The sequence below is a fragment of the Corylus avellana genome, chromosome ca4, assembly GCF_901000735.1.
Source record: "Corylus avellana chromosome ca4, CavTom2PMs-1.0".
Taxonomy (NCBI): Eukaryota; Viridiplantae; Streptophyta; class Magnoliopsida; order Fagales; family Betulaceae; genus Corylus; species Corylus avellana.
In genome coordinates this window covers 23208685-23234735 of record NC_081544.1, presented here as the reverse complement: position 1 = coordinate 23234735, position 26051 = coordinate 23208685, and the positions used below count along the sequence as shown (strand labels likewise).

Below are 26051 nucleotides of genomic sequence, written 5' to 3'. Positions count from 1 at the left end.
TATGCTTTTCTTCGACAAAGTACTCACTGCAGCTTTCCTTAGTTTCAATGTAAATTTAGATAACCAAATTACTTTTTACTTTTCTATTAAAATACATTTTGTCTGAGACCCATTTGTCACAACATTATGCCCACCAAAGCAGCTTCCCTCTGCACTCTGCAATGGAAATGAAAATCTCTGGCCTTGAATTAAAGCAGGTGAACAGTGAGAGAAGGAAAAGCTGCTCTAGCCTTCAAGTAAAGAGAGATGATTTCAGAATACAGTGCAAATCCTAATTGAATTCTAATGGCCAACTAGATATTTCCATTATTCTACCTAATCCACCCGTGCCCCTACAAAGTGATGCCAATTAGACCTGGATATTTCATGTGGGAAGGATTGCAGCCTCAAAACCTTTTCTCTTATGTGATGTCACTTGTCACTTATAAAAAAAAAAAAAAAATTGGGGGATGTTTTAAATTTTTTTTGGGACTTAAGCCTCCAAGGCTTGTGCTAGGTTTGCCCAATTTTGAATCTCTTATGAGAAGTCAGAAGACTTATCCTGGCTGGCATGCCTCTTATTTTTGTTTAGGGTCAGAAGTATGTTGTACATGTAACGTGGGTTGTGTGTGGGTGTGACAATCTTTTGGTTTTGGTTTTGAGTTACGTTATAAACAGGGGCTTGCTTGCTTGCTTTACAAGAAATGGGTTAACTTGTTACTCTTTACTACGATAATACTGGACATAAAATTTTCTTACAAATCTGCATTTAAAAGTGACATATGTTCTTAGCATTTGAGAAACACACTTCTTTTAATAACATATGTTTTCTTAGTAGCTTAAAGAAGACGTGCCACTTTTAGAGACTGGTTTGTAGAAAACTCATATAAACCAATTTATAAAATATTTGTGTTCAATAATACCCTAAAGTTTTGGCTTAGAGAGTGAAGGCTGCGTCTGATTGGCCTATGTAGTGTAAACATATTACACCATATAACACCTCCCCTTGTATTAGATACAATATTGGGCCTTATTTTCTATTATTAGATATAGCATTCCCAGCAGCATTAAGTATTTTACCTTTTGAAAAAAGTACAATTCTTTACTTTACTTATTGTTTTTTCACTACACACTCTAACATATTCTCTATTGCATTATCTACTTGCTTTAAAATATTATTTCTCATTATTTTTTTATTATATTATTGCCAACACTTAATTAAAGGGAAAAACAAACACATATATAGAAATCATTCATAAAAACAAAAATAAACACATATGAGGAACATTCATCTCACGTGTAGGTACTAATTGTTAAAATTAATAACATAAATAATTTTTTTTTTTCAGCCAATTGCAATTGATTTGTTTCCATCCGTGTGTTTCCATGAAATAAATTTTTTCTGCATTCAATTTTTTCATCTAACTTTGTGAAGAAATTTTGTGAGTGAGGGAGATAAATTTTGTATTTGAGAGAAAGACGTATCAGATGTGAACATGTGTTTATAAGAAATAAAATATGTTGGGTGAAAAGAGTAGAAATAAAGAAATAATAAACAAAAGAAAAATAAACAATATTTTATTCATCTAGTGTGCTACAGTGAATAGCTCCAAATTGCTATTCACTGTAGCAATGTAGTTATTCTACCTAATGGCAAGCTACTCCGTTGGAGCTAAAAAAAGAGCAATAATAGCTAAATATAGCTAATATTAGTCTTTTAGCTAAGCTGCTAGAGATACTCTAACTATACAGTCTATACTTATGGTCTAATGGCCTGTTTAGGATTGCGTTTAAATCGCCTAAAAGTGTTTTTAATACTCAAAAAGCCCGTTTAAAAAAAAAAAATACTCGTTTGGTAAAAAAAATTAAAAACGCTTTTAAGGGTTTAAAAAGTCTAAAAATGACCAAAACGCACTTTTGACAAAAGATTAAAAATGAAGTTTTTGCCAAAAAGCTCTTTTTGACTTAAAAGCTTTATTTCTCAAATGCAATCTCAAACAGGCTCTAAGTGACTGATAATAGTGGTTTTAGAAGGATTAGGTAGAATATAAACACTTCATATTTCCTTTTCTTTTTTTTTTTTAAATTATTATTATTTTTTTTTGGTTTAAAGATACAAAGCACTTATCTATTTTTAATCTTATCCCATATAATGGCAGGCAAACAAACCTTATCTTGATATGTTGCAGAAGGCAATCAAAATTCACCAAAAAAAAAAATCCATCTTTTAGTGGTGTCACCACTTGATCATCATCTTCTGTCATTTTTCCTATCATACACTTTACCTTATGTAAGCCAATATGAAACCAAATTAAACAAAAAGACAGAAAGAAAAGAAAAGAAAAGAAAAGAAAAAAAAAAAAAACTTAGTTGGATAATAAACAACAAATGAATGTGGACGCAACAGTTCTCCTCCGGTTCATGTCAAATTTCGGGAGTCTGGGTGTTTTTTTTTTCTTTTCTTTTTAAATTATTATTTTCAAAATAATGTGGCGGCTAATCAGGATGGATACATGCTGATGTAGACCATTAGCCTATTAGGTGGAGTCCAAGAGAGCAAGGCTATCCAAAATTCTTAAGCGCTTACGTGTCAAGTGACAACAAGATGGACCAACTTTATCTACTTTTGGAGATAGTGGAGTTTTAATGTATTATCACTCTCTGGTGCCTTAAAATTGTCTCCTACCCTAAGTTTTTTTTTTTTTTTGGTTAATCATGGGATAAGGATTTGGAAATCTAATTTTGACAATTAAATATATCATTATTGTGATATGTTCGTCATATTTTTGTTTCTATCTTTTAATGGAAGAAGAGAATGTTTGTGATTGTGTTTGAGAAATATAGCTTTTAAGTCAAAAATAGTTTTCTTGCAAGAGCTTCATTTTAAAACTTTTGTCAAAAGTGCGTTTTATCTATTTTTAGGCTTTTGGGACCATTAAAAACACTTTTAATTTTAATTTTTTTTTTTTTTTTATCAAACCAATACTTTTTTCTTTAGACGAGCTTTTTGAGAGTTAAAAATATTTTTAGGCTCCTCAAAGCGCTTCCCTCAATGTCTTATAGCTATCTCTTAATCCAATAAGAATTCCCTAGCCACCACCTAACAACAGTGAGTTACGATCACCTCGGGAGGATCCGGATATGATGTAGTTGAATCAACGGTTAAGATTGAATTTAAAGTTGATTTACTTTTAGAAGCATTCAATAGGAGAGAAAAAATGAAAAGAGATTTTAATAGGGGTGCAAAGGCGGGCGGTTAAAAACCGCCCGCTAACCGTTAACCGCTATAACCGCCAACCGCCTAACCGCCTAACCGTCTAACCGCATTAACCGCTAACCGCCTAACCGCCATAACCGCCTAGCGGTTAGCGGTTAGCGGTTATTGGGTCTACTAACCGTAACCGCTAACCGCTAACCGCCTTTTTATATAATATATTTTTATAATTATAATTATAAAAATATTTATACATATAACATAATCACTTGATCATTAAATCACAATTTTTTTAAAAAATAATTAAATCACAATTTGAGTATTAATATATTATCACTATAATTTATATGATTATATCATATAATCACTTGATCATTAAATCACAATTTGAGTATTAATATATTATCACTATAATTTATATGATTATAGTGATAATATATTATTACTTTTCTTCTTTTGATGTCCACAGGATTTGCTAGAGGACCAAATGAGAAGATTGATGAAGTTTTAATGTTTTATTTGACTATTTGTATCATTTAATGTTTTATTTGAACTTATTTTATATGCTTTGTGTTGAACTTTTTTTATATATTTTTTTTTATATGTTGTGACAGTTATCTGAATTTTGAACTTTTTTTTGTATGTTGTGTTGAATTTTTTTTTTTCCTAAAAAAAAAAAGTTAACGAGTTATGATTTAATATTTAAGGAATTTTTTTTTTAAGTACAAGTAAATGTAAATTTTGGGTCAAATATTTTTGATTTTTCAATATGGGCTCTTTTTATAGCAATTGGGCCCAAGAAGATATTAAAAATACAAGAAAAAAAAATGAGGGTAAAAAAAAGCCCAAAAAGCCCAATTTTAAAAAAGCGGTTAGCGGGCGGTTATCTATTTCACTAACCGCTAACCGGCCACTAACCGCTAACCGCTAACCGCTAGGCGGTTAGCGGTTGCGGTTAGTGAAATTTACTAACCGCTAGGGCGATTACGGTTAGCGGTTATTGCCACTAACCGCTAACCGTAACCGCCTTTGCACCCCTAGATTTTAAGAAATTTAATCTTGATTGTTGATTAAACTACAATATACATGCTGTTATTTTAATAACAGCATGTATTTAGTAGGCATAATTATTCAAAAGAAAAATTGTTCAAAAATTAAATGGACAATTATGCCCCATAAATACACTAAATAAACTCTTTCCATTTCAAGTCAAATAAAGAGAATTCGTTTCTACGGCTTTGAGGGAGTGACCTGCGAAGCGCCGCGAACCACCCTTTAGAATATATATATATTCTCTAAATGAGCTTAGTGGTATGGAAAGGCATGTGAAACATTATCAATTTATCATGCCACGCAAGACAGCATGAGCACACCTTAATGCCCATGAAGATAGGAATTGGAAACATAGACAGCAAGGATTAGTTTTTTTTTTTATTTTGGGATTGGTGTTTTCAATACGGCATGTGTAGGCTGAGCTAGCTTGTTGCTTATTTCCAGCTCATCGGATCTCTTTTAAGTGTTACCAAAAAAATAAGTGTCTAATTATTTAATTATCCAAAACCCCCTGGCTTTTACTTAATTATTTATTTCTTTGTTCCTAGTGCTTCGTACCTCGTACCTTCTGGGATACACAATATTAATAATTTAATAATTGTGAATTTTATTATCACGTCAAAAAATATGCAATTGAAAATATGCTTAAGAATAATGACAGTTGGCGTGAGAACTGAGAATCTTATCGGCAAGGGCATATTCGTAAGTTTGCATCTTCCCTTCCCTCTATAAATGGTTTTCAAGAACCATGGAGGATTAAGTGTGTCGTGCTTTAGTTTAATTTCCAACTGAGAAAAAAAAAAAAAAAACGCGTTCCAACACTCTGCATTAAAACCGCCGTCTTCTTTTCCTGATTCTACGGCATGGGTTTAGTAGGTGCGGAGGAGACGTCGTCGTCGTCGTCGTCGTTTATGTCCGACTTCATTCAGAAGTGCGGTGGCTGCGTTGTCATTGACGGCGGCTTTGCAACGGAGCTCGAACGACACGGGGCTGACCTCAACGACCCTCTTTGGAGCGCCAAGTGCCTTATTGATTCTCCTCATCTTGTCAGAAGGGTACTCTCTCTCTCTCTCTCTCTTTTCTGTTTGGTTCTTGGGAAAGATGAAATGAAAGAAAGAAAGATATATTCTCAAATGATTTCCTTTTCAGGGTACTACTAGAAAATATATGAAGAAAGAATTGTTTAGATTCTCAGAGGTTTTTTTTTTTTTTTTTTTGTCTTTTCTTCCTTTTTGGTCGGAGTAAATGAGGGTTAGATTTTTCAACATATATGTATTTATGCATATATGTATTTCTATCATATATGTTGGATTTTTCTTTCTTGATTTATAGAATAATAAATTTTATATGTAGCAGATAAATATACTTTCGAAAACTTTGATTAATTCCATTTCTTACTTTGAACATCCCTTCTTTTATTTATTTACTTAATTAGTTTTTTATTTATCTCTAAGTAAAAGTTTAAATGCGATTCACACAAATCTAGAAGTGAAGTTCGTCTTCTTCTGTGAAAATCACAGTGGAAAGTAGAGAAAATAAAATTTTCCTGATAGTGACGTGGCGAAATTTATTGTGTCCACGTGTCGGTAGTTGTGGATCGTGCTGGAATCTCATTGGCTGTTGCAAGTGCCTATGAAAGGAGTTATTTATGCATTTCTTTTGTTAATTGTCGTGTTTTTATTGATCAACAGGTTCACCTAGATTACCTCGACGCTGGTGCAAATATTATTCTAACAGCATCTTATCAGGTAATTTTCGATACCCACTTTTTATCTTCCTTGATTTTCACCCCCATAGAATTACTTCTTTTGCTCTCGGTAAAAAAAAAGTTACCATGTACGTTCTTAATTTGACACAGGCCACCGTTCAAGGCTTTGAGGCCAAAGGCTTCTCCAGTGAAGAAGCTGAAGGTTTGCTTAGGAGAAGTGTAGAAATTGCGTGCGAGGCCCGGGAGATTTACCATGACCGTTGCACAAAAGATTCTTGGGATGTCATGGAAAATGGGAGGAGTTCGAGTTCGAGCTCGAGTTCGAGACGTCCAATTCTAGTTGCAGCTTCTGTGGGCAGCTATGGAGCTTATTTAGCCGATGGTTCTGAGTATAGGTGTGTAAACTTGGAGTAATCCATTAAATAATATTATTTAATAGATTGCTATACAACTATCATACTGTTGGGATGACGTTACAATGATTTAAATACTGATTTTTATTACCACATTATGACAGTCAAGTTATATGACAGTCGTATAATACTCTATTGATTATATAGTTATTATAGACAACTTGTACATGTAATTATAGACAACTTGTACATGTTACATGTACAACATGGAAAGTTGGACATCTATTTTTGAGTAACGTGACTTATTATACTAATCATTTTATGACGTGTTTTACCTAATTTTTTTTAAGTGGCTGACATGAAAAGTCACTTAAAACATGTTAAGTCAAATAGAGTGAAATGAATATATATATGAATAATAACATTACTATTTTTTTTTTTGTAAAGCTAACATCTATAAAAAATTGTATGCAAGACAATCAAGTGCATTGGATAGATATTAGTTTAATAAACTAGAGTTAACTTTGGGTGATGGTTTGTCTTTAAAGCAAATATAATGTCTAACATGGACAGGCGTGTTGGCCTCATATGTTGTTCATTTTATTTTTAGTTTGACTTTGATAGTATTAGAATCTTGTTGTGATACATCAACATGTCTCTATATGATTTATTTTCTCTCCACAGCGGAAACTATGGTGATGCAATTACTTTGGAAACGTTGAAGGATTTTCACAGGAAAAGGGTACAGATTCTAGCAAACTCAGGTGCTGACATAATTGCGTTTGAAACAATCCCAAACAAGTTAGAAGCAAAGGTATTGAACCTTATCTGCTTACAATATATGTCGATCTGTTCTATATATCTGCAGTAGTCTTAAAGAGTCTAACATGTCTTAGCGTCATCCTATTTATCATGTGGTTACAGGAATTCTCCCATGCAATTGCCACCTCATTCATCCATTACTTATTTATAATTTGGAAAAATTTATCTAGCTTGTTTGATATTTTGCATTTTCTATTATGTATGGAACTAGTTTCAGCATGAACATATTTGTTCACTTTCTTTTCTTTATTGCAGGCATATGCTGAGCTTCTTGAGGAAGAAGGCATAGAAATTCCAGCATGGTTTTCTTTCAATTCTAAGGATGGAGTTAATGTGGTCAGTGGTGATCCTATTTCAGAGTGTGCCTCCATTGCAGATTCATGCAAGCAGGTTGTTGCTGTTGGAATCAACTGTACCCCTCCTAGATTTATCCATGGACTAATTACATCTATTAAGAAGGTAGGATGAGTTTTTGGGTTGATGCTCATTTATGAGAGTAATTCTGATAGAAGTTCTAAATCTGCTTATTTTTCTCATGAGCTTGTGAAGAAATTGGGTTAGGTTAGGTGCCAGTAATGTTATAGGTGACATCAATTTCTGTTACTGTGCAATTGCTTTGCAACAATCTTTCTCTTGTTGTCTCTTCATTCAAATGAGCTGACAAATGAAGCACTAGGATTATACTGATACTGATAACTTTTACTTTTATCCTGCTTAATTAGCATTTTCAAATGATGTTTTTCTGGCTTGCCTTTTCAAACAAGCAGTCGAATGAAGCGTTGGGATTATAATTTATACTGCTCCTGATGCATTTCACACTTAACCTGCTTAACATTTTGAAAATTTTGAAGTGATGTTTCTCTGGCTAACCAATTGGCAGGTAACGAGTAAACCAATACTGGTATATCCCAACAGCGGTGAGACTTACGACGGTCAGGCCAAGCAATGGGTGGTGAGTTTCCTGCTCCACTCTAATGATCCTAAAAGGCCTTTCAGGATCATTAAGAACAATTGCATATTCACAATGTGAATGGTATAGTTCCAAAGAAGTAGCTCATATCAACTTCTACAACCCCACTTTTCACTGATTTACCACCATATGATTCTCAATCTTCCAATTAAAACAAAAGGGGTGTTTATTAAAGCAATGTACTTGATCCACCTGCTGCATGGTTCGCACATTGATGGATGATTGAATTCCATAGACAGTAGGTTCTGATAATGTTTGATATTGTCTCAAAGAGCTGAAGTTCAATATTCTCTTTTGGCAGAAATCAAGTGGAGATGTAGATGAAGATTTTGTCACATACATTGGCAAGTGGAGGGAAGCTGGGGCTTCTCTTTTTGGTGGGTGCTGCAGGACTAGTCCCAAAACCATTAGAGGCATAGCCAGGGTGCTTTCTAGTAAAAACTAATGTAGTTTTACCCCAAGGAGGCACATCAAGCATGTTCTCCTACTGTGAGCATTCCTTTTTCTCTCGTTCCTTTCCTCATGCAAAGAAGCAGACACAGCAATCTATTTGTCTACCAGAAAAGAAGAAAGGGAGCTGAATGTTTCACCCGTTGACGGGCAAAAGTAGTGCAAACAACACCGAGCTAGCATGTCAGACTGAGATGTTAAGAATAAGAAGCTAGAAATAGTTTTTTCACTTGTTACTTCCTTGTCTCATACCATCGAAGAAATAACAGCAGAATCCGAGGTTGGGGGAGAAAAATGGTCCCATGTATTCTCGAATAACAATAGAATTTGATTTCGTTTGAAATGTTGACATGTGTATAAAATGCGAATTTAGCTTGACATTTAACCCAAAAAAAGAAAGAAGAAAAAACCTTCTTAAAAAAATAAAAGAGTTGGCAAAGAAGGCTTTTATCTCTCCACCACCTCTCACCTTGGGAGTGGGGTTCCGGCCATTCCTAAAGAAGGTTTTAGGAGTAACTGACCGCTCCTAACCCTCGAAAGCCTATTCAAGAGCAATTGGACCGACTACCGTAAAACTAAAAAGAGGTTTTGTCCCTAAGTAAGGGTGGCCCGGCCATCCAAAACTTCCCAAGGGGGTGGCTGAATCTCCCCTCAAGCCAGAGGATGGTGTAGCAACCCCTAAAACCTTTTGAAGGGATGGTCATCCCCCACCCCTGGTGAGGGGGTGGTTTAGCCGACCTTAGGTGGTGGAGAGCAAGCCCTCTAGCACCTTAGTTTTGTTTTAGAACTTTTTTGTAAGATGTCAAATGCAAGAGTTGAGAATTCTGTTGTGGTTGATGTACCAAAACAGAAATGTAATGTTTATTTATAACCAACGAGGTGAAGAGCAGTTTACAAAGAATACAGTAACCGAAAGCTACAAAGAAGGAGATTTACATGTAAGTGATGCACGACAATACAAAAGAAGGAATTGAGAGGACAATACCTATTTTGGTTGCTTGAGTTGGATTAAGAGACAACATGGCTGTGCTTGCTTGAGTTAGATTATGCTGGAAGAGAAGTAAAATGCAGTTAAGGAGGGGAGGGGCTGCTGTCACAGGAAGCATGTAGAACTGTCTGGGCATGAATCCTAGTTGTGAGTCAAAGAGTTGTCGTTTCTTGTATCAACTTTACATCCAACTCAAAATCACCATTTTGCAGCACCAAGTCAAGTACTATATAAGCGGAACCAATTCAAATACTTTATCCTTGGAAGAATAGTTTAGTTAATTAGCACTTGGTGACTGCTGCAGCCAATAACCACCATGACCACAATGGCTGTGACCCTTCCCCTGCCTCCTGTGGTCTCAGCCACCCCGAGCTCCATAACTCTCACCAATCTAGATGAGGCCAAGCCCAATACCACGGCCAAGGACTCTTCTTCTCCAACTGGGTATTTCAAAAACTGCAAAACCATGAACGAACTCAGGCAAATACACTGCAACATCACAAAGAAAGGCCTCAGCCACAGCCCCTCTTCCGTTACAAAGCTGATTGCCGCGTGCGCCGAAATGGGCTCTTCCGAAAGCTTACATTACGCTCGAAAAGCGTTTGAAGGCTATAATGGAGATGTGGGAACTACTGGGTTGTTGTTCATGTACAATTCTTTGATTAGAGGTTACTCTTCTGCTGGACTTGGTGGTGATGCTATCTTGCTTTATATTGAGATGGTGGTTGCGGGGATTGTGCCCGATAAATTCACGTTTCCGTTTTTGCTGAGCGCGTGCACGAAGGTTGTGGGGTTTTGTGAGGGAATTCAAGCTCATGGAGCAGTTGTTAAGATGGGTTTAGAAGAAGATGTGTTTATCGGGAATTCTTTGGTTCATTTTTATGCGGAGTGTGGGAAGATAGATTATGCACGGAAGGTGTTTGATGGGATGCTTGAAAGAAATGTTGTGTCGTGGACTAGTTTGATTTGTGGTTATGCTAGGAGGAATTGTCCGGAGGAGGCGGTTTATTTGTTTTTTGAAATGGTGGAGACGGGTGTTAGACCCAATTCAGTTACGATGGTGTGTGTTATTTCGGCTTGTGCAAAGTTGAAGGATCTTGAATTGGGTGAGAAGGTAAGTGCTTACATGGGTGAGGCAGGAGTAAAGCTTAACACTATTTTGGTGAATGCGCTTGTTGATATGTACATGAAATGTGGAGCTATTGATAGTGCAAAGAGGCTTTTTAATGAATGTGTTGATAGAAATCTGGTTCTGTGCAATACTATCATGTCAAATTATGTGCGCCAGGGGCTGGTGAGAGAAGCTCTTTCTGTCTTTGGTGAGATGCTGCAACAGGGACCACGACCTGATAGAGTTACAATGTTATCTGCGTTCTCAGCATGTGCACATTTAGGTGATATTCTCTTTGGAAAGCAGTGCCATGGTTATATTTTGAGAAATGGGTTAGAAGGTTGGGATAACATATCTAATGCGATGATAGACATGTATATGAAGTGTGGCAAACAAGAAATGGCTCGCAGGGTCTTTGACTGTATGTCAAAGAAGACTGTCGTGTCGTGGAACTCGTTGATTGCAGGTTTAATTAGAAATGGTAATGTGGAGTCAGCTTGGGAAATTTTCAAGGAAATGCCAGACAGTGATCTCGTCTCCTGGAACACAATGGTCTCTGCTTTGGTCCAAGAGAGCATGTTTGTGGAAGCAATTGAACTTTTCCGAGTGATGCAGAATGAAGGAATTAAAGCAGATAGGGTAACAATGGTGGGCATTGCATCTGCCTGTGGATATTTAGGAGCTCTTGATCTTGCTAAGTGGATCCTTACTTACATTGAAAAGAATGATATTCACTGTGACATGCGGCTTAGCACGGCCTTGGTTGACATGTTTGCTAGGTGTGGTGATCCTCAAAGTGCAATGCAAATTTTCAATAAAATGGCAAGAAGAGATGTTTCTGCTTGGACTGCAGCCATTGGAGCAATGGCCATGGAAGGAAATGGGGAACAAGCTATAGAGCTTTTCAATGAGATGCTTGGGCAAGGGGTGAAACCCGACGAGGTAGTCTTTGTGGCGCTATTGACAGCATGCAGCCATGGCAGGTCTGTGGATCAAGGGCGGCTTCTTTTCAGGTCAATGAAGGAGATCCATGGAATCTCCCCTCAAATTGTCCATTATGGATGCCTGGTTGATTTACTCAGCCGAGCTGGGTTGTTGGAAGAAGCTCTTGATCTCATAAAGAGCATGCCAATGAAACCTAATGATGTGATTTGGGGGTCTCTTTTAGCTGCTTGCCGGAATCATAAAAATGTTGAAGTGGCAGCATATGCAGCTGAAAGGATAACTGAATTGGCTCCTGAGAGGACTGGGATTCATGTGCTTCTCTCAAACATATATGCATCTGCTGGGAAGTGGACTGAAGTTGCAAAAGTGAGGCTACTGTTGAAGGAGAAAGGCGTCCATAAAGTACCTGGATCAAGCTCAACAGAGATTAATGGAATAATCCATGAGTTTACCTCTGGTGATGAATCACACTCAGAAAACACCCAGATTACATTGATGCTACAAGAAATAAACTACAGACTCAGAGATGCAGGTCATGTTCCAGATTTAACCAATGTTATGCTTGATGTTGATGAGCAGGAGAAACAATACTTGCTCAGCCGACACAGTGAGAAATTAGCCATAGCTTTTGGACTAATCAGTACGGGTCGAGGCATGCCTATTCGTGTTGTGAAGAACCTCCGTATGTGCACTGATTGCCACTCATTTTCCAAACTCGTGTCAAGAATATATGGAAGGGAAATTGTTATTCGAGATAATAACAGGTTCCACTTTTTCCGGCAAGGCTATTGTTCCTGTTGTGATTATTGGTAGTAAAGCACCAGTGAAAGAGACAGAGAGAGAGAGGGAGAAGAAAAAAAACGAAGAGCCTTCATTTGTGATTTACTACTCCTAGACAACTTTTTAGCTCATTGTAAATTTCAGCATAATAAATATTTTTATATATTATTCCAATTTAATTCCAACTATCTGTTCAAAAAATGAACACTGAAATAGTTTGGCTTCAATCTAAGAGAACATTATTTGGTTTGGTATTAAAAATAAAACAAACGGAGAATAGAAGCGTCATCATACATTGTTACAAGAGAATAAGTTTTCTTCCATACAAAATTTATGAGATACAGGTCTTGACCAAACAAACCTAAGGAATAGGAATCTACATTAACACTTTTACACAATCAGCACCAGGCCAGTGAAAACTGAAGGGCCAACCAAGCCTTTCAATATATGGTTCATAATTGTGGGAAAATGGAGTCGACAAAAGCATGGTGCATTGGGTCAAAAAGCCAAAGTTTGGCCAGATGAAGATGAGATGAGGTGCGGCGATGGACTTCTTCAGTGAGCCAGATGGTGGCTTCAGCTTTGCAAGGGTGAATTATGGTATCCAAAGGCCTATGTTCATCCTCACTGCCAATTCTCATTTGGTCCCACTGTTTTAGGAGATTATTGGTGAGGTAGTGCAAAGGCTGACCATATAACTGCTTAATGGATTTGCCTAATCCTATCCATGATGTAAATGGAATGACAGATCCACGGTGTATAGGGATTGGGATCTGCTTCATGTATTCCTGATACATTTCTGCCCTTCTGATTAATGCATCTGCATCACAAAGAGCATGGTTATGAAATAAAGGCACTTGTTGCAAATGAGATCAACGGTAAGGATCCCTGAAGGAAGCCCAAGGTACTAACCACAAGAGAGAGAACTGTATCTCAAAAAATGGAATCAACAGTAACTTATGAGCCAGAGAAATTTTCTAAGAAGTTCTACATGCTGAGACCTAGAATGATTGTCAGCAAAAGCAAGCAGGAACAAAAACCATATTGACTTTCAATTTTTTTCATCTTGGACAACATGCAAGAATCGGCCATTATGAAAATATTTCCGTTTTGCTTCATGCAACTTGCAGAATCTCAAAATGATCTAGAAGTGAACATGTTGTGCATTCGACATGATGAACAAGACAAGGAGACAGCCATTTTACAAGGAAAGCAGAGCTCCCGAACATCATGATGACAGCAATGTTGAAAATCTAGTATTCACTAACACCATATATCATAGATTCTTTGTAGGTTTTCATACTACGAATGTTGAAAAAGAAAGCAATTTACTTTTTAAGTCACTCCTGTGCAATCGAAAACAAGCAAAACTAGTGGCTAAATAATCTTTAATCAATTGAGGCTGTCATGCTGAAACTGCTTCACCGTAAAACCATGTAATGGAACAAATTGCATTATAACACCATGCCGTGGGCTATGGGCTATGGAGATACTATTCTAATCATACTCTGTCTATGTTGTATCTCTTAAGCCAATGCAAAACTTAAGTTAGAATCTTTGTTTATTCAATAAAAGTTGATAGAAGGTGATTATAATCACTTGGTGATATTTAAACTAGAATAAATAAGTACGATCCTGAAAACAGAGTAGTGGCATACCAGTTTCAACTGGATAGGTATTTCCAGAAAGTTTCCAATAAAAAGAATCCAAACTAAGGTGCTTTCCAACACTATAAATTTGATAAAATGTATACCAACTAATAGTAAAACTGGGCTTCAAATCCCAATGGCAAATACCTTCAGATCTTATTTCTGTGGCAGGTGGATTTAATGACAAATTATTCATTGGCTGCTTGCCATCACACCCATCATTGACTGGCTGCTTGTCATCACACCCATTGTTGGTTGGATGCTTGCTGTCAAACCCATCGTTGACTTCTATCTCTGAGTCCGAGGAAGAAGAATCATCTGATGATATAACATCAATCTGCTCGTCCCATGGCATTGCCCTCTTCATGGTGTAGAAAATGTATCCTGAAGAAGACAAATCACCGTTTTTGCATCCACATCAAAGAAAATCAAGAAGTGCTTAAATATTTGTAGAGCAGAAAAGCTCAAGGCTCCTAGAAGGATCAAAGCAACTTCATTTATTGCAACAGAGCATGCTCAGGTGCAGACACACGCACACAACACACACAGAAATGTGTAATGAAGTAGAAAGATGCACCACCGCACATATTAATCCATAAAGTTTTGGTACTTTTTGAAAAATCTAGAATGACCCCAATCTTGAATTAAACAGAAAATATCTCAAATTTAACACCGAATTCAGATTATCAATATTATTGGTTGTCAATGCAAACACCGCGGTTATAAATATCAAAATCCAAGAAAGCATAACATCAATCCATACAAAGATTTTAGTATCGAAGTGGAAACTTTTGAAGCACCATTCAAAAGACAAACCACTCCAGGACAAGCCAACCCTAAAGGAATTCCACTAGAAGATTAAAATGTTACAACTAGTTTACTTACAAAACCTTTGTAACCTAGATTTGAATTATACTCTTGGCCTAGGATAAAAATCAATGCTAAGAGTTATCCTACGCTTTCTGCCGTCTACTGCAAACTACGAAACTGGGTTACTCCCTCTAAAACCATTCTAGGCTCTCATATTTCCATATTCTTCAAAGCAGGCCAGTCTTCCAAATCTGGGCAAACAAAAATGCCTTTTTTTTTTTTAACCCTTTTCTCTGGTGAATAGAAACTAAAATGACCCATTTGTCTTGCAAGTTTGCATGGCAATCTAAAACAATTTATCATGCATAAACGATACCCATTTGATCAATGAGAAAACAACGGTACCCCAGACCCACTCCCAGCAGTAAAAAATTGTACGCTTACCCAAAATGCCCAAAAAGCTAGGCCTCCCTGATTTTCCATCCTTGGGTCTTTATCAAAATTTCAAAAAAGGATACAAAGATCAAAACTTTAGGTAATAAATTCTGAAAACCATGCAATCCCATGAAGGCCCATTTATGATTTATTCACAATAACAAAGGGAAAGTAAATCATCAAAAGGAAAGCACAGAGAGAGAGAGAGAGAGAGAGAGAGAGAGACTTACCTTTGAACAGCAATAGAATAGGCGATTTTTTAGTTTTTATCAAATTGGGTCAATTTGTCAATACAGAGAGAGAGATGTCTGAGTTTGGTGCTGGTGATTGTTATGGAAGCTTAAACCGTATACAAGACAGGTACAGTTAGGTCCAACAGGTCAGAGTCAGAGACTCAGAGACTCTCTCTCTCAGACCCCTAGTTTTTGCTTCATTAAGAAAATAAATGCCGCGGACCCTTTCCCCGGCTGAACTAAACTAGGATCCCAATCGGCCGGCTCGCACTTCCATAATTCAGGCTTTCTCGGGTTTCAACGGCTCCGACGCTCCGTTTAGCAATGAATTTGGTAAGCAACTTCTTGTTTGGGAGTTAGAAATGCGAAAAGTAGATAAAATTTTAATTTTAATTTTTTTTATGAAAAATTTTAAAAGTTATGTTTTGTAATAAATTTTTTATTTTGAATAATAATAAAAAGTGATTAATGTGATATAAAAAGTAAAAATGTAGAGAAATTGATTATTTTTTAAATGGGACTTGGGCAAGTCGATTGCCAAACAAAGTCGGGAGGGCTCGGGAAAAGTGTTTAGTTAAGAGTTTTGAAAGTTGAAAGAATCAATAAATTGATTGACGTGATATAAAGTATAATTTTTATTTTTATATATTTTGTGAGAGAAAATAAAGAAAGTTTTTGTTAATGTGAGAAAAAAGAGTTTGACATTTTTTTTTTTAAAAAAGAAAAATTAAAAGAAATCTTTATCAAACATACTGGACTTTCTAGAGGGCCACCCATCAAGTATCACATTTTAGATGGGCAATTTGGTTGAGATGGTGTAAAAACAAAAATTGGTTATTTAAATTTTCTTTTTTTAATAGTCTAAATTTAATTTTATTCTCTATAAAATTAAATATGAATCGCTAAAAAAATTACTAGTGTAAAGACTTGAACCCAAAACAAAACATGATTTTGAGTGGTATGTATAGCATTACTTGTGCTTGAGTATTCTCATCTGGCTCCTTATTTTGAAAAAAATTCATAATTTGGGAAGTTGAAGATGTTAAAATGCATCTTTTTACTCTTCATCAGACTCTCTATATTAGCTAAAAAATTTAGAGAGATGAAAAGGATCTAACACTGTTCACTCCTCAAATCTTAAATATATTAAAATTTTGATACTCTCTTTCCCCACAAATTTGACATTCTCTCTCCACACAAGAATAAAGAAATCTTTTTTTTTAAAAAAAAATTATAATAGAAGAGTGAAAGTGAATCTTTAATTTGATGACTCGAATGTAAGTGTTTTGAAAAAATTGATAGCTAAAATAAAAATATATAATTTTTTAGATAAAATAAAGAGTTGATTTAGGGAGCTATATGAGAATGCTATGAAGAAATGATAGGAATGTATGGTTTGTGTTGGAACTAGTGGCTCATATTATAACACTAGTGGAAGGCCAAGTAGACGGGAGCGGAGTGTACGTCGCGATAGCGAGGTTCATTGAGCAGGAGTATTTTGGAGATTTCCAAAATACGTCCGTACAATTAAGGTTTAGGGTTTTCTTATATATATGTTATGATGTAATCATGAATAATTAATAGCAAAATACAGCTGCATTCTCTGTAGACGTAGATACATTACCGAACAACGTTAAATCTGTGTCTCATCTCTCTCTTAATCTCTCTCTTTCGATTCTATATTACTCATTATTGTTGTGTACAGTATCAACAGTTTGCAAAATGCAAAGGTCTAAACAATTTACAAAAATATAACTTAAAAAAATTTACGTAAATATAACTCAAAAAAATAAAGAGTGAAAAAAGAAAGAATGCCCCTACTATGCGGTCCATCTACAAACAATGCTTTTTGCAGCATCCAATAGTTGAGTGACACATCACCTTATTACACAAGTACACAATAAAACTAAAACACCTAATAAATTCCTCTTCACTTTAATAAATCGAATGGATTCCGATTTCTCTTCTTCTTCTCTCTAAAACGCTCTTCTCTCTGAAATACTCCAAATTCCTTTTCTCTGCAACAAAAATAAAGAATTTAGTTTCAGAGGACTTCGTTGAAGGGCTAATTTGCAGAGCCATGAGAAAGAGCAGTGAAAGAAATGATTAAAGAAAACAAATAATTATGAAATAACAATAGCAAAGCTCATAAAAAAATAACATTTTTTTTTCTAAAAAAAAAAAAAATCTGCAGATAAGTGCCATGCAAGTTTATGTTATCAAAATTTGAAAACAACCTAGAAGAGATAAATAAATAAAAATAAAAAAATCCATAAACCCATCAAGGAGCATTGAAAAAGATTAAAGAATTCAAGGATAGCAAGATTCATAGTTCAATAAGAAATTAGACTAAGACTATATTTTAGCATGGAGGGGAAACTTCACCTTCATTTTCTTGGGTCCAAAGCTCTGACCAGAACTTGATTTAACTAATTGAAGACAATATAAGATACAATAACAAGCAGAGAATATATAAGAAGAATATGATGAAGAAGAAGGTGCAAAGAAAGAGAAAATCCCAAGACTTTCCCTCGACACCGTGGGTCTCGCCTCAAACCAGTTTGACCCGACCCAAACCCAGTATCACCAGCCGTTTCTTCTCTCTTTCTCCCAAACCCTCTTTGATTTTGATCTTCTTCCTCTTTTCTTCATTCAGAAAAAACCAGAAAAACAAAACCAGCATCCCCAATCAGCCAAACCAAAAAAAATAAAACCCAAACTCCAAATCCAAATCCCCTCTTCTTCCCAAACTCAAAACCCTAATCAGCCTAACCAACAAAGACCAAAAAAAAAAAAAAAAAAAACCGGAAAACGCAACCTGACCGGCCAAACCCAACCGGTACTTCAACAACTAGCCATTTCTTATTTCTTTGCCTGACCTACGCCATTTCTTCTTTCTCCTTCTTTCTCTCTTTTCTTTCTTTCTCTTTTTTTCATCCGGTGTATTTGGTTGTAAGTGATGTTTGTGCACTTAGCTTAAGTGGCAGTAGTTGATTGGAGGCTACAAAAGTTGGGTTTTGCAGCCCGACCGCATAGTAAAGTTGGGTTAGAAACACTTCAAATGGTTTTTCTGGAGGAATAGGCAAAAGTAATATTTTAGAAAGGATATAATTTTTTTATTCAGAAATTGAAATCGAAAGCTACAGAAATTTCTTCAATCTTTACTCAACTTTTTGCACACTTTTTTTTTTTTTTTTTTTCACTCTTTATTTTTTTGAGTTATATTTTTGTAAATTGTTTAGCCCTTTGCATTTTGCAAACTGTTGGTACTGTACACAACAATGATAAGTAATATAGAATCGAAAGAGAGAGTTAAGACACAAATTTAACGTGGTTCGACAATGTATCTACGTCTACAGAGAGTGTGGTTGTATTTTACTATTAATAATTCATGATTACATCATAACATATATATAGGAAAATCCTAAACCTTAATTGTATGGACGTATTTTGAAAATCCTCAAAATACTCCCGCTCAATGAACGTCACTATCGCGACGTTTACTCCACTCCCGTCTATTTGGCCTTCCACTAGTATTCTAATATGAGGCACTAGTTCCAACACAAATCATACATTCCTATCATTTCTTCGTAGCATTCTGATATAGCTCCCTAAATCAACTCTTTATTTTATCTAAAAAATCATATATTTTTATTTTAGCTATCAATTTTTTCAAAACATTTACATTCGACTCAACAAATTAAAGATTCACTTTCACTCTTCTATTATAATTTTTTTTTTTTTAAGATTTATTTATGGGGAAAATCCACTTTACCCTCCTGAAGTTTCAGAGGTTTTTCAATTTGAACCCCAAAATTTAAAAATTGGCAATGTACCCCCCTAATGTTTCAAAAAATTTAAAGTTAAACATTATGCTACTAATTTCCGTTAAATTGGACGGAATTTTTTTAAAAAAGCTAGAGGGTAATTACATAATTTCATAGATTTTCGTTAAATTTGACGAAAATTAGTAACAGAAGGTTTAAATTGAAATTTTTTGAAACATTAGGGGATATATTGCCAATTTTTTAACTTTGGAGTTCAAATTGAAAAACTCCTAAAACTTCAAAAGGGTAAAGTGAATTTTTCCTTTTCTTTATTCTTGTGAGGAGAAAGAATGTCAAATTTGTGGGGAAAGAGAATACCAAAATTTAATATATTTAAGATTTGAGGAGTGAACAGTGTTGGATCCTTGTTCATCTCTCCAAAATTTTTAGCTAATATAGGGAGCCTGATGGAGAGTAAAAAGATGCATTTTAACATCTTCAGCTTCCCAAATTAGGAATTTTTTCAAAACAAGGAGCCAGATGAGAATGCTCAAGCACAAGTAGGGCTGTTAAGTGAGCAAGCCGCTCGCGAGCAAGCTTGGGCTCGACTTGCATAAGCTCGGCTCGTGCTCATACCACTCAAAATCATATTTTGTTTCGGGTTGAAGTCTTTTACACTGGTAATTTTTTTAGCGATTCATATTTAATTTTATAAAGAATAAAATTAAATTTGGACTATTAAAAAAAGAAAATTTAAATAACCAATTTTTTTTTACACAACCTCAACCAAATCTCCCATCTAAAATGTGATATTTGATGGGTGGCCCTCTAGAAAGTCCGTATGTTTGATAAAGATTTATTCTAATTTCTCTTAAAAAAAAAGAAGTCAAATTCATTTTTTTCACATTAACAAAAAACTTTCATTTTTCTCTAAAATAAAAATAAAAATAAAAATTATACTTTATATCACGTTAATCAATTTATTTATTCTTTCAACTTTCAAAACTCTTAACCAAACACTTTTCCCGAGCCCTCCCGACTTCATTTGGCAATCGACTTGCCCAAGTCTCATTTAAAAAAAAAAAAAATCAATTCCTCTACATTTTTTCTCTTTATATCACATTAATAATTTTTTTATTATTATTCAAATAAAAAATTTATTACAAAACAAAATTTTTTAAATTTTTTATAAAAATAAAAAAATAAAAAAATAAAATAAAATAAATAATTCCCAGACAAAAAGTTACTTACCAGTTACCAAATTCGTTGCTAAACGGAGCGTCGGAGCCGTTCAAACCCGAGAAAGCTCGAATTATGGAAGTGCGAGCCGGCCGATTAAGATCCTAGTTTAGTTCAGCCGGGGAAAGGGTCCGCGGCATTTATTTTCTTAATGACGCAAAAACTAGGGGTCTGAGAGAGTCTCTGAGTCTCTGACTCTGACCTCTTGGACCTAACTGTACCTGTCTTGTATACGGTTTAAGCTTCCATAACAATCACCAGCACCAAACCCAGACATCTCTCTCTCTGTATTGACAAATTGACCCAATTTGATAAAAACTAAAAAATCGCCTATTCTATTGCTGTTCAAAGGTAAGTCTCTCTCTCTCTCTCTCTCTCTCTCTGCTTTCCTTTTGATGATTTACTTTCCCTTTGTTATTGTGAATAAATCATAAATGGGCCTTCATGGAAGTGCATGGTTTTCAGAATTTATTACCTAAAGTTTTGATCTTTTGATCTTTTTTTTTGTAATTTTGATAAAGTCCCAAGAATGGAAAATCAGGGGGGCCTAGCTTTTTGGGCATTTTGGAGAAGCGTACAATTTTTTACTGGCGGGAGTAGGTCTGGGGTACCGTTGTTTTCTCATTGATCAAATGGGTATCGTTTATGCATGATAAATTGTTTTAGATTGCCATGCAAACTTGCAAGGCAAATGGGTCATTTTAGTTTCTATCCACCAGAGAAAGAGGGTAAAAAAAAAAGGCATTTTTGTTTGCCCAGATTTGGAAGACTGGCCTGGCCTGCTTTGAAGAATATGGAAGTAGGAGAGAGCCTGGAATGGTTTTAGAGGGAGTAACCCAGTTTCATAGTTTGCAGTAGACGGCAGAAAGCGTAGAATAACTCTTAGCATTGTTTTTTATCCTTGGCCAAGAGTATAGTTCAAATCTAGGTTACAAAGGTTTTGTAAGTAAACTAGTTGTAACACTTTAATCTTCTAGTGGAATTCCTTTAGGGTTGGCTTATCCTGGAGTGGTTTTTCTTTTGAATAGTGCTTCAAAAGTTTCCACTTCGATACTAAAATCTTTGTATGGATTGATTTTATACTTTCTTGGATTTTGATATTTATAACCGTGGTGTTTGCATTGACAACAGATATTTTCTGTTTAATTCAAGATTGGGGTCATTCTAGATTTTTCAAGAAGTACCAAAACTTTATGGATTAATATGTGCGGTGGTGCATCTTTCTACTTCATTACACATTTCTATGTGTGTTGTGTGCGTGTCTGCAAAAGTTGGGTTTTGCAGCCCGACCGCATAGTAGGTTTTTCCTTTTACAAATGTTAGAAACACTTCAAATGTTTTTTTTTGGAGGAACAGGCAAAAGTAATATTTTAGAAAGGAGACAATTTTTTTATTCAGAAATTGAAATAGGAAGCTACAAAAATTTCTTCAATCTTTACTCACAATTATTTTTTGGAAAAACCTACTATGCGGTCGGGCTGCAAAACCCAACTTTTGCAGCGCCCAATGAACTACTGCCACCTAAGCTAAGTGCACAAACATAACTTACAACCAAATACACCGGATGAAAAAAAGAGAAAGAAAGAAAAGAGAGAAAGAAGGAGAAAGAAGAAATGGCCAGTTGGCTTGTTGAAGTACCGGTTGGGTTTGGCCGGTCCGGTTGCGTTTTCCAGTTGCTTTTTTTTTTGGTTGATTTTGTTGGGTCTCTGTTGGTTTGGCTGATTGGGGTTTTGAGTTTGGGAAGAAGAAGGGATTTGGTTTGGAGTTTGGGTTTTATTTTTTCTGGTTTTTTCTGGATGAAGAAAAGAGGAAGAAGAACAGAAGAAAAGAGGGTTTGGGAGAAAGAAATAAGAAACGGCCGGTGATACTGGGTTTGGGGCGGGTCAAACTGGTTTGAGGCGAAAGTCTTGGGATTTTCTCTTTCTTTGCACCTTCTTCTTCATCATATTCTTCTTATATATTCTCTGCTTGTTATTGTGCCTTATATTGTCTTCGATTAGTTAAATCAAGTTCTGGTCAGAGCTTTGGACCCATGAAAATGAAGGTGAAGTTTCCCCTCCATGCTAAAATATAGTCTTAGTCTAATTTCTTATTGAACTATGAATCTTGCTATCCTTGAATTCTTTAATCTTTTTCAATGCTCCTTGATGGGTTTATGGATTTTTTTTTTATTTTTTTTATTTTTTAATTTTTTTTTTATTTATCTCTTCTGGGTTGTTTTCAAATTTTGATAACATAAATTTGCATGGCACTAATCTGCAGATTTCTTTTTTTTTAGAAAATTTTTTTTTATTTTTTTATGAGCTTTGCTATTGTTATTTCAGAATTATTTGTTTTCTTTAATCATTTCTTTCACTGCTCTTTCTCATGGCTCTGCAAATTAGCCCTTCAACGAAGTCCTCTGAAACTAAGTTCTTTATTTTTGTTGCAGAGAGGAGGAATTTGGAGTATTTCAGAGAGAAGAGGAAGAGAAGAGAAGAGCGTTTTAAAGAGAAGAAGAAGAGAAATCGGAACCCATTCGATTTATTAAAGAGAAGAGGAATTTATTAGGTGTTTTAGTTTTATTGTGTACTTGTGTAATAAGGTGACGTGTCACTCAACTATTGGATGCTGCAAAAGGCATTGTTTGCAGATGGACCGCATAGTAGGGGCACTCTTTGTAAAATCCTCAAGCTGGTGAATCGATTTTGTTTTAGAAGCAGCGAGGAAAAGAATCATCCTTGTCCAAAATGCTCTCAAAGTTCCAACTTCCCAGGCTTCTCTGTCATTCACTTTGCCGAAGAAAAACCATTGTCAATCTGCTGCCTTTCAACTTCTTATACAACCCTTTCTGCACCACGGCTGACTCGACCCAAATCGCTGAGTCGACCGAGCTTCCAAGCTGGGTCAAATTCAGTGAGACCCAGAACTCTGCAACCGCAGATTCAGATGATGACTTTGTCATACCTTCACTTGCTCATTGGGTTGAGAACCACCAACTCCATGATCACGGCAAAGTTGTTAAGCCAACGCTAAGCGAAACTGACGTAGACAAAATCAGCAAAATCCTCAAGAATCGGTACCCATCGCCAGATGACGTGGTTCAAGCTCTAAATGGGTTTGGTTTTATTGCATCAACCAGTTTGGTTGAACAGCTTCTGAAGAGGTTTAGCAACGATTGGATCCCCGCTTTTGGAGTTTTCATTTGGGCAAAAGTGCAAACAGGTTATAAGCATTCGCCGGAGTTGTATGACTTCATGGTTGATGTCTTAGGAAAATCGAGGAAGTTTCATACCATGTGGGAGTTGGTGGTGGAAATGAATCAGTTAGGAGGGTATGTCACATTAGTCACAATGAGTAAGGTCATGAGGAGGCTTGCAAAGGCTGGTAGGTACGAGGAGGCAGTTGAGGCATTTAGGAACATAGTGCGGTTTGGGGTGAGCAAAGATATCGTAGCAATGAATGTCCTGATGGATGCATTGGTGAAAGAGAATAGTGTTGAGCATGCCCATGATGTTTTCTTGGAGTTCAAGAATGTGATACCTTTGGATTCTCACTCTTTCAATGTTTTGATACATGGGTGGTGCAAAGCCAGGAAATTAGACCATGCCAAAAAGGCTATGGAGGATATGGAGAAACATGGGTTTCAGCCCAATGTATCCTCCTATACATGTTTCATTAAAGCGTATTCTCATGAAAAGGATTTTCGCAAAGTGGATGAAATTCTTGATGAAATGAAAGATAAGGGATGCACACCTAATGTGGTGACTTATACTATTGTAATGCATGCTCTAGGTAAGGCAAGGCAGGTAACTAAAGCGATGGAGGTTTATGAGAAGATGAAGAGGACTGGTTGTGTTCCTGATACTTCATTTTATAGCTCTTTGATATTCATTCTTGGTAAGGCTGGTAGGCTTAAAGATGCACGCGATTTATTTGAGGACATGGAGAAGCAAGGAGTTAGTCGCGACGTACTGACGTATAATACTTTGATTTCTTGTTATTGCTCACATTTGCAAGAAGAGACAGCTTTGAAGTTGCTTCAGAAAATGGAAGAGGATTCTTGCAAGCCGGATCTCAAGACTTATGCTCCTCTATTGAAGATGTTCTGCAGAAAGAAGAGAATGAAGGTGCTTTATATCTTGTTAGACCACATGTTTAGAAATGACATTAGCATTGAAGTTGGAACTTACTTGCTTCTGGTGCGCGGTTTATGTAAGAACGGAAAACTCGAACACGCTTGCTTGTTTTTTGAAGAGATGGTGTTGAAGGGAATGGTTCCAAATGACTGCACATACAAGATGTTGATGGAAGAAGTTGAGGGCAAGAGTATGACAAAAGCAAAGGAACACATTGAGAAGTTGATGTCAAATGCAAAAGAACAAAGAAGCATCTAACACACCTTTTACAGTGCCTAGTACACATCAGGCTGAATTGGTTCAGCTGTTTTATACTATGGTTCTGGTAAGTTTTTAATACATTTTCAATGGTACAGGCAACTCTTCATCATTATAGTCTCTCTCTCATCCCATCTAGTTTTGTGAATCTGTTTCGATGAAAGCAACCATTTTATTTACTCAGATGATCAATGTAGAATTTCATATAATGTTAGGCAGATAATCAATATATCATGCCAAAATAAGTGATAAATTACCGATGTATGATGTGGGTTATTTGAACTTTGAGCACGCGTGCTTTTCTTTCTCCAGTTTTCAAGAAACTTTGGAGGACAAATTACCACTTCCCCTGTTGTTGAAACGACCAGTGTGTTTGACACAATATTGCCTGTTAAAGGTTTTTTTGGGCTTCTAGCAGCAAGGAAGGTTTGGATATTAACGAACTCCAGGCATGGCATAGCCACAATAAGGGGCTCCAAAAATCCAGAAATTTTACATGAAAAAAATAATACATGCACCACATGTACTCCGTGTATCCAAAATTTTTAGAATAATACTACTTTTTACATTCATTTATCACACACTTCATACTTGCTAATATGACATATTTTAAGTGGCTGACATAAGAAATTACTTAAAATATACCATATTTGTCAATATGAAATAAGCATGATAAATGCGTGTGCATAATAGCATTACTCAAAATTTTAAGCTACAACAATTGGACAGTTGGTGTTCCTACAAATGTTTTCCAGAAGCAGAACACAGCTGATATAATTAGCTTTTCAAAATTATGTTGTGCTTCCTTCAAAGGACACTTTTGGTGGGATTTTTGACATGTTTCAGAACCTCACATCCAATGCCCATGTACCACATATTGAATTTGAGACCTCTTCTAGGTGTTCATCGCATTGCCTGTGAACATCATATTTGCCCTTCCAGCAGAGGAGGCCGTTTTTCTTTCCATAACCAAGCAGGCTTGTCACTTAAAGCATTGCCCATGTAAATTGTTTGTTTTATGTAGAGCTTATACTTGCAGATTCTACTGGATCATATTGTGGCCTGTTAAAATTGGTTCACTTCCAAGTTTGCAAAGGGAATACCAATTCTGACAATTTATATTGTATTATTGACACTAAATTTTTACATTTAATATTGTTGTGTAAATA

At 35.8% G+C, this 26051-nt stretch overlaps 4 protein-coding genes and 1 long non-coding RNA gene across 7 annotated transcripts; 3 read left to right on the top strand and 2 right to left on the bottom strand.

Moving 5' to 3' along the window:
• The first annotated feature begins 5019 nt into the window (after window positions 1-5019).
• Window positions 5020-8898, top strand: LOC132179819 (homocysteine S-methyltransferase 3). Its single transcript, XM_059592600.1, has 7 exons — window positions 5020-5301; window positions 5938-5994; window positions 6105-6349; window positions 6992-7121; window positions 7385-7588; window positions 8010-8081; window positions 8401-8898. Exons 1-7 carry the CDS (start codon window positions 5110-5112, stop codon window positions 8542-8544), a joined length of 1044 nt encoding a protein of 347 aa, XP_059448583.1. The 5' UTR covers window positions 5020-5109; the 3' UTR covers window positions 8545-8898.
• Window positions 8899-8999: 101 nt separating this feature from the next.
• Window positions 9000-12553, top strand: LOC132179818 (pentatricopeptide repeat-containing protein At3g22690). Its single transcript, XM_059592599.1, has one exon. The coding sequence runs from the start codon at window positions 9854-9856 to the stop codon at window positions 12404-12406; it is 2553 nt and encodes an 850-aa protein (XP_059448582.1). The 5' UTR covers window positions 9000-9853; the 3' UTR covers window positions 12407-12553.
• A 92-nt stretch (window positions 12554-12645) lies between these two features.
• Window positions 12646-15842, bottom strand: LOC132179820 (protein RDM1). The gene is made up of 3 exons (XM_059592601.1): window positions 15498-15842; window positions 14170-14406; window positions 12646-13193 (listed from the first exon to the last, which is right to left on the bottom strand). The coding sequence occupies exons 2-3, from the start codon at window positions 14387-14389 to the stop codon at window positions 12826-12828; spliced, it is 588 nt and encodes a 195-aa protein (XP_059448584.1). The 5' UTR covers window positions 14390-14406; window positions 15498-15842; the 3' UTR covers window positions 12646-12825.
• A 1452-nt stretch (window positions 15843-17294) lies between these two features.
• On the bottom strand, window positions 17295-18394 carry LOC132179690 (uncharacterized). The gene is made up of 2 exons (XR_009439950.1): window positions 17886-18394; window positions 17295-17518 (listed from the first exon to the last, which is right to left on the bottom strand). It is a non-coding gene; the product is annotated as an uncharacterized LOC132179690 (long non-coding RNA).
• Window positions 18395-20521: 2127 nt separating this feature from the next.
• On the top strand, window positions 20522-25982 carry LOC132177430 (pentatricopeptide repeat-containing protein At3g22670, mitochondrial). 3 transcript variants are annotated; one of them, XR_009439758.1, is made up of 3 exons: window positions 20522-20857; window positions 22938-24949; window positions 25195-25982. XR_009439758.1 is itself a non-coding variant. In XM_059589752.1 (2 exons), the coding sequence occupies exon 2, from the start codon at window positions 23236-23238 to the stop codon at window positions 24880-24882; it is 1647 nt and encodes a 548-aa protein (XP_059445735.1). In that variant the 5' UTR covers window positions 20522-20857; window positions 22938-23235; the 3' UTR covers window positions 24883-24997. The 3 variants fall into 3 exon arrangements, 2 of the variants coding, with proteins under 2 accessions (XP_059445735.1, XP_059445736.1); XM_059589752.1 differs by lacking the exon at window positions 25195-25982 and having other exon boundaries at window positions 22938-24997; XM_059589753.1 differs by lacking the exons at window positions 20522-20857; window positions 25195-25982 and adding an exon at window positions 22293-22550 and having other exon boundaries at window positions 22938-24997.
• The last annotated feature ends 69 nt before the right edge of the window (window positions 25983-26051 follow it).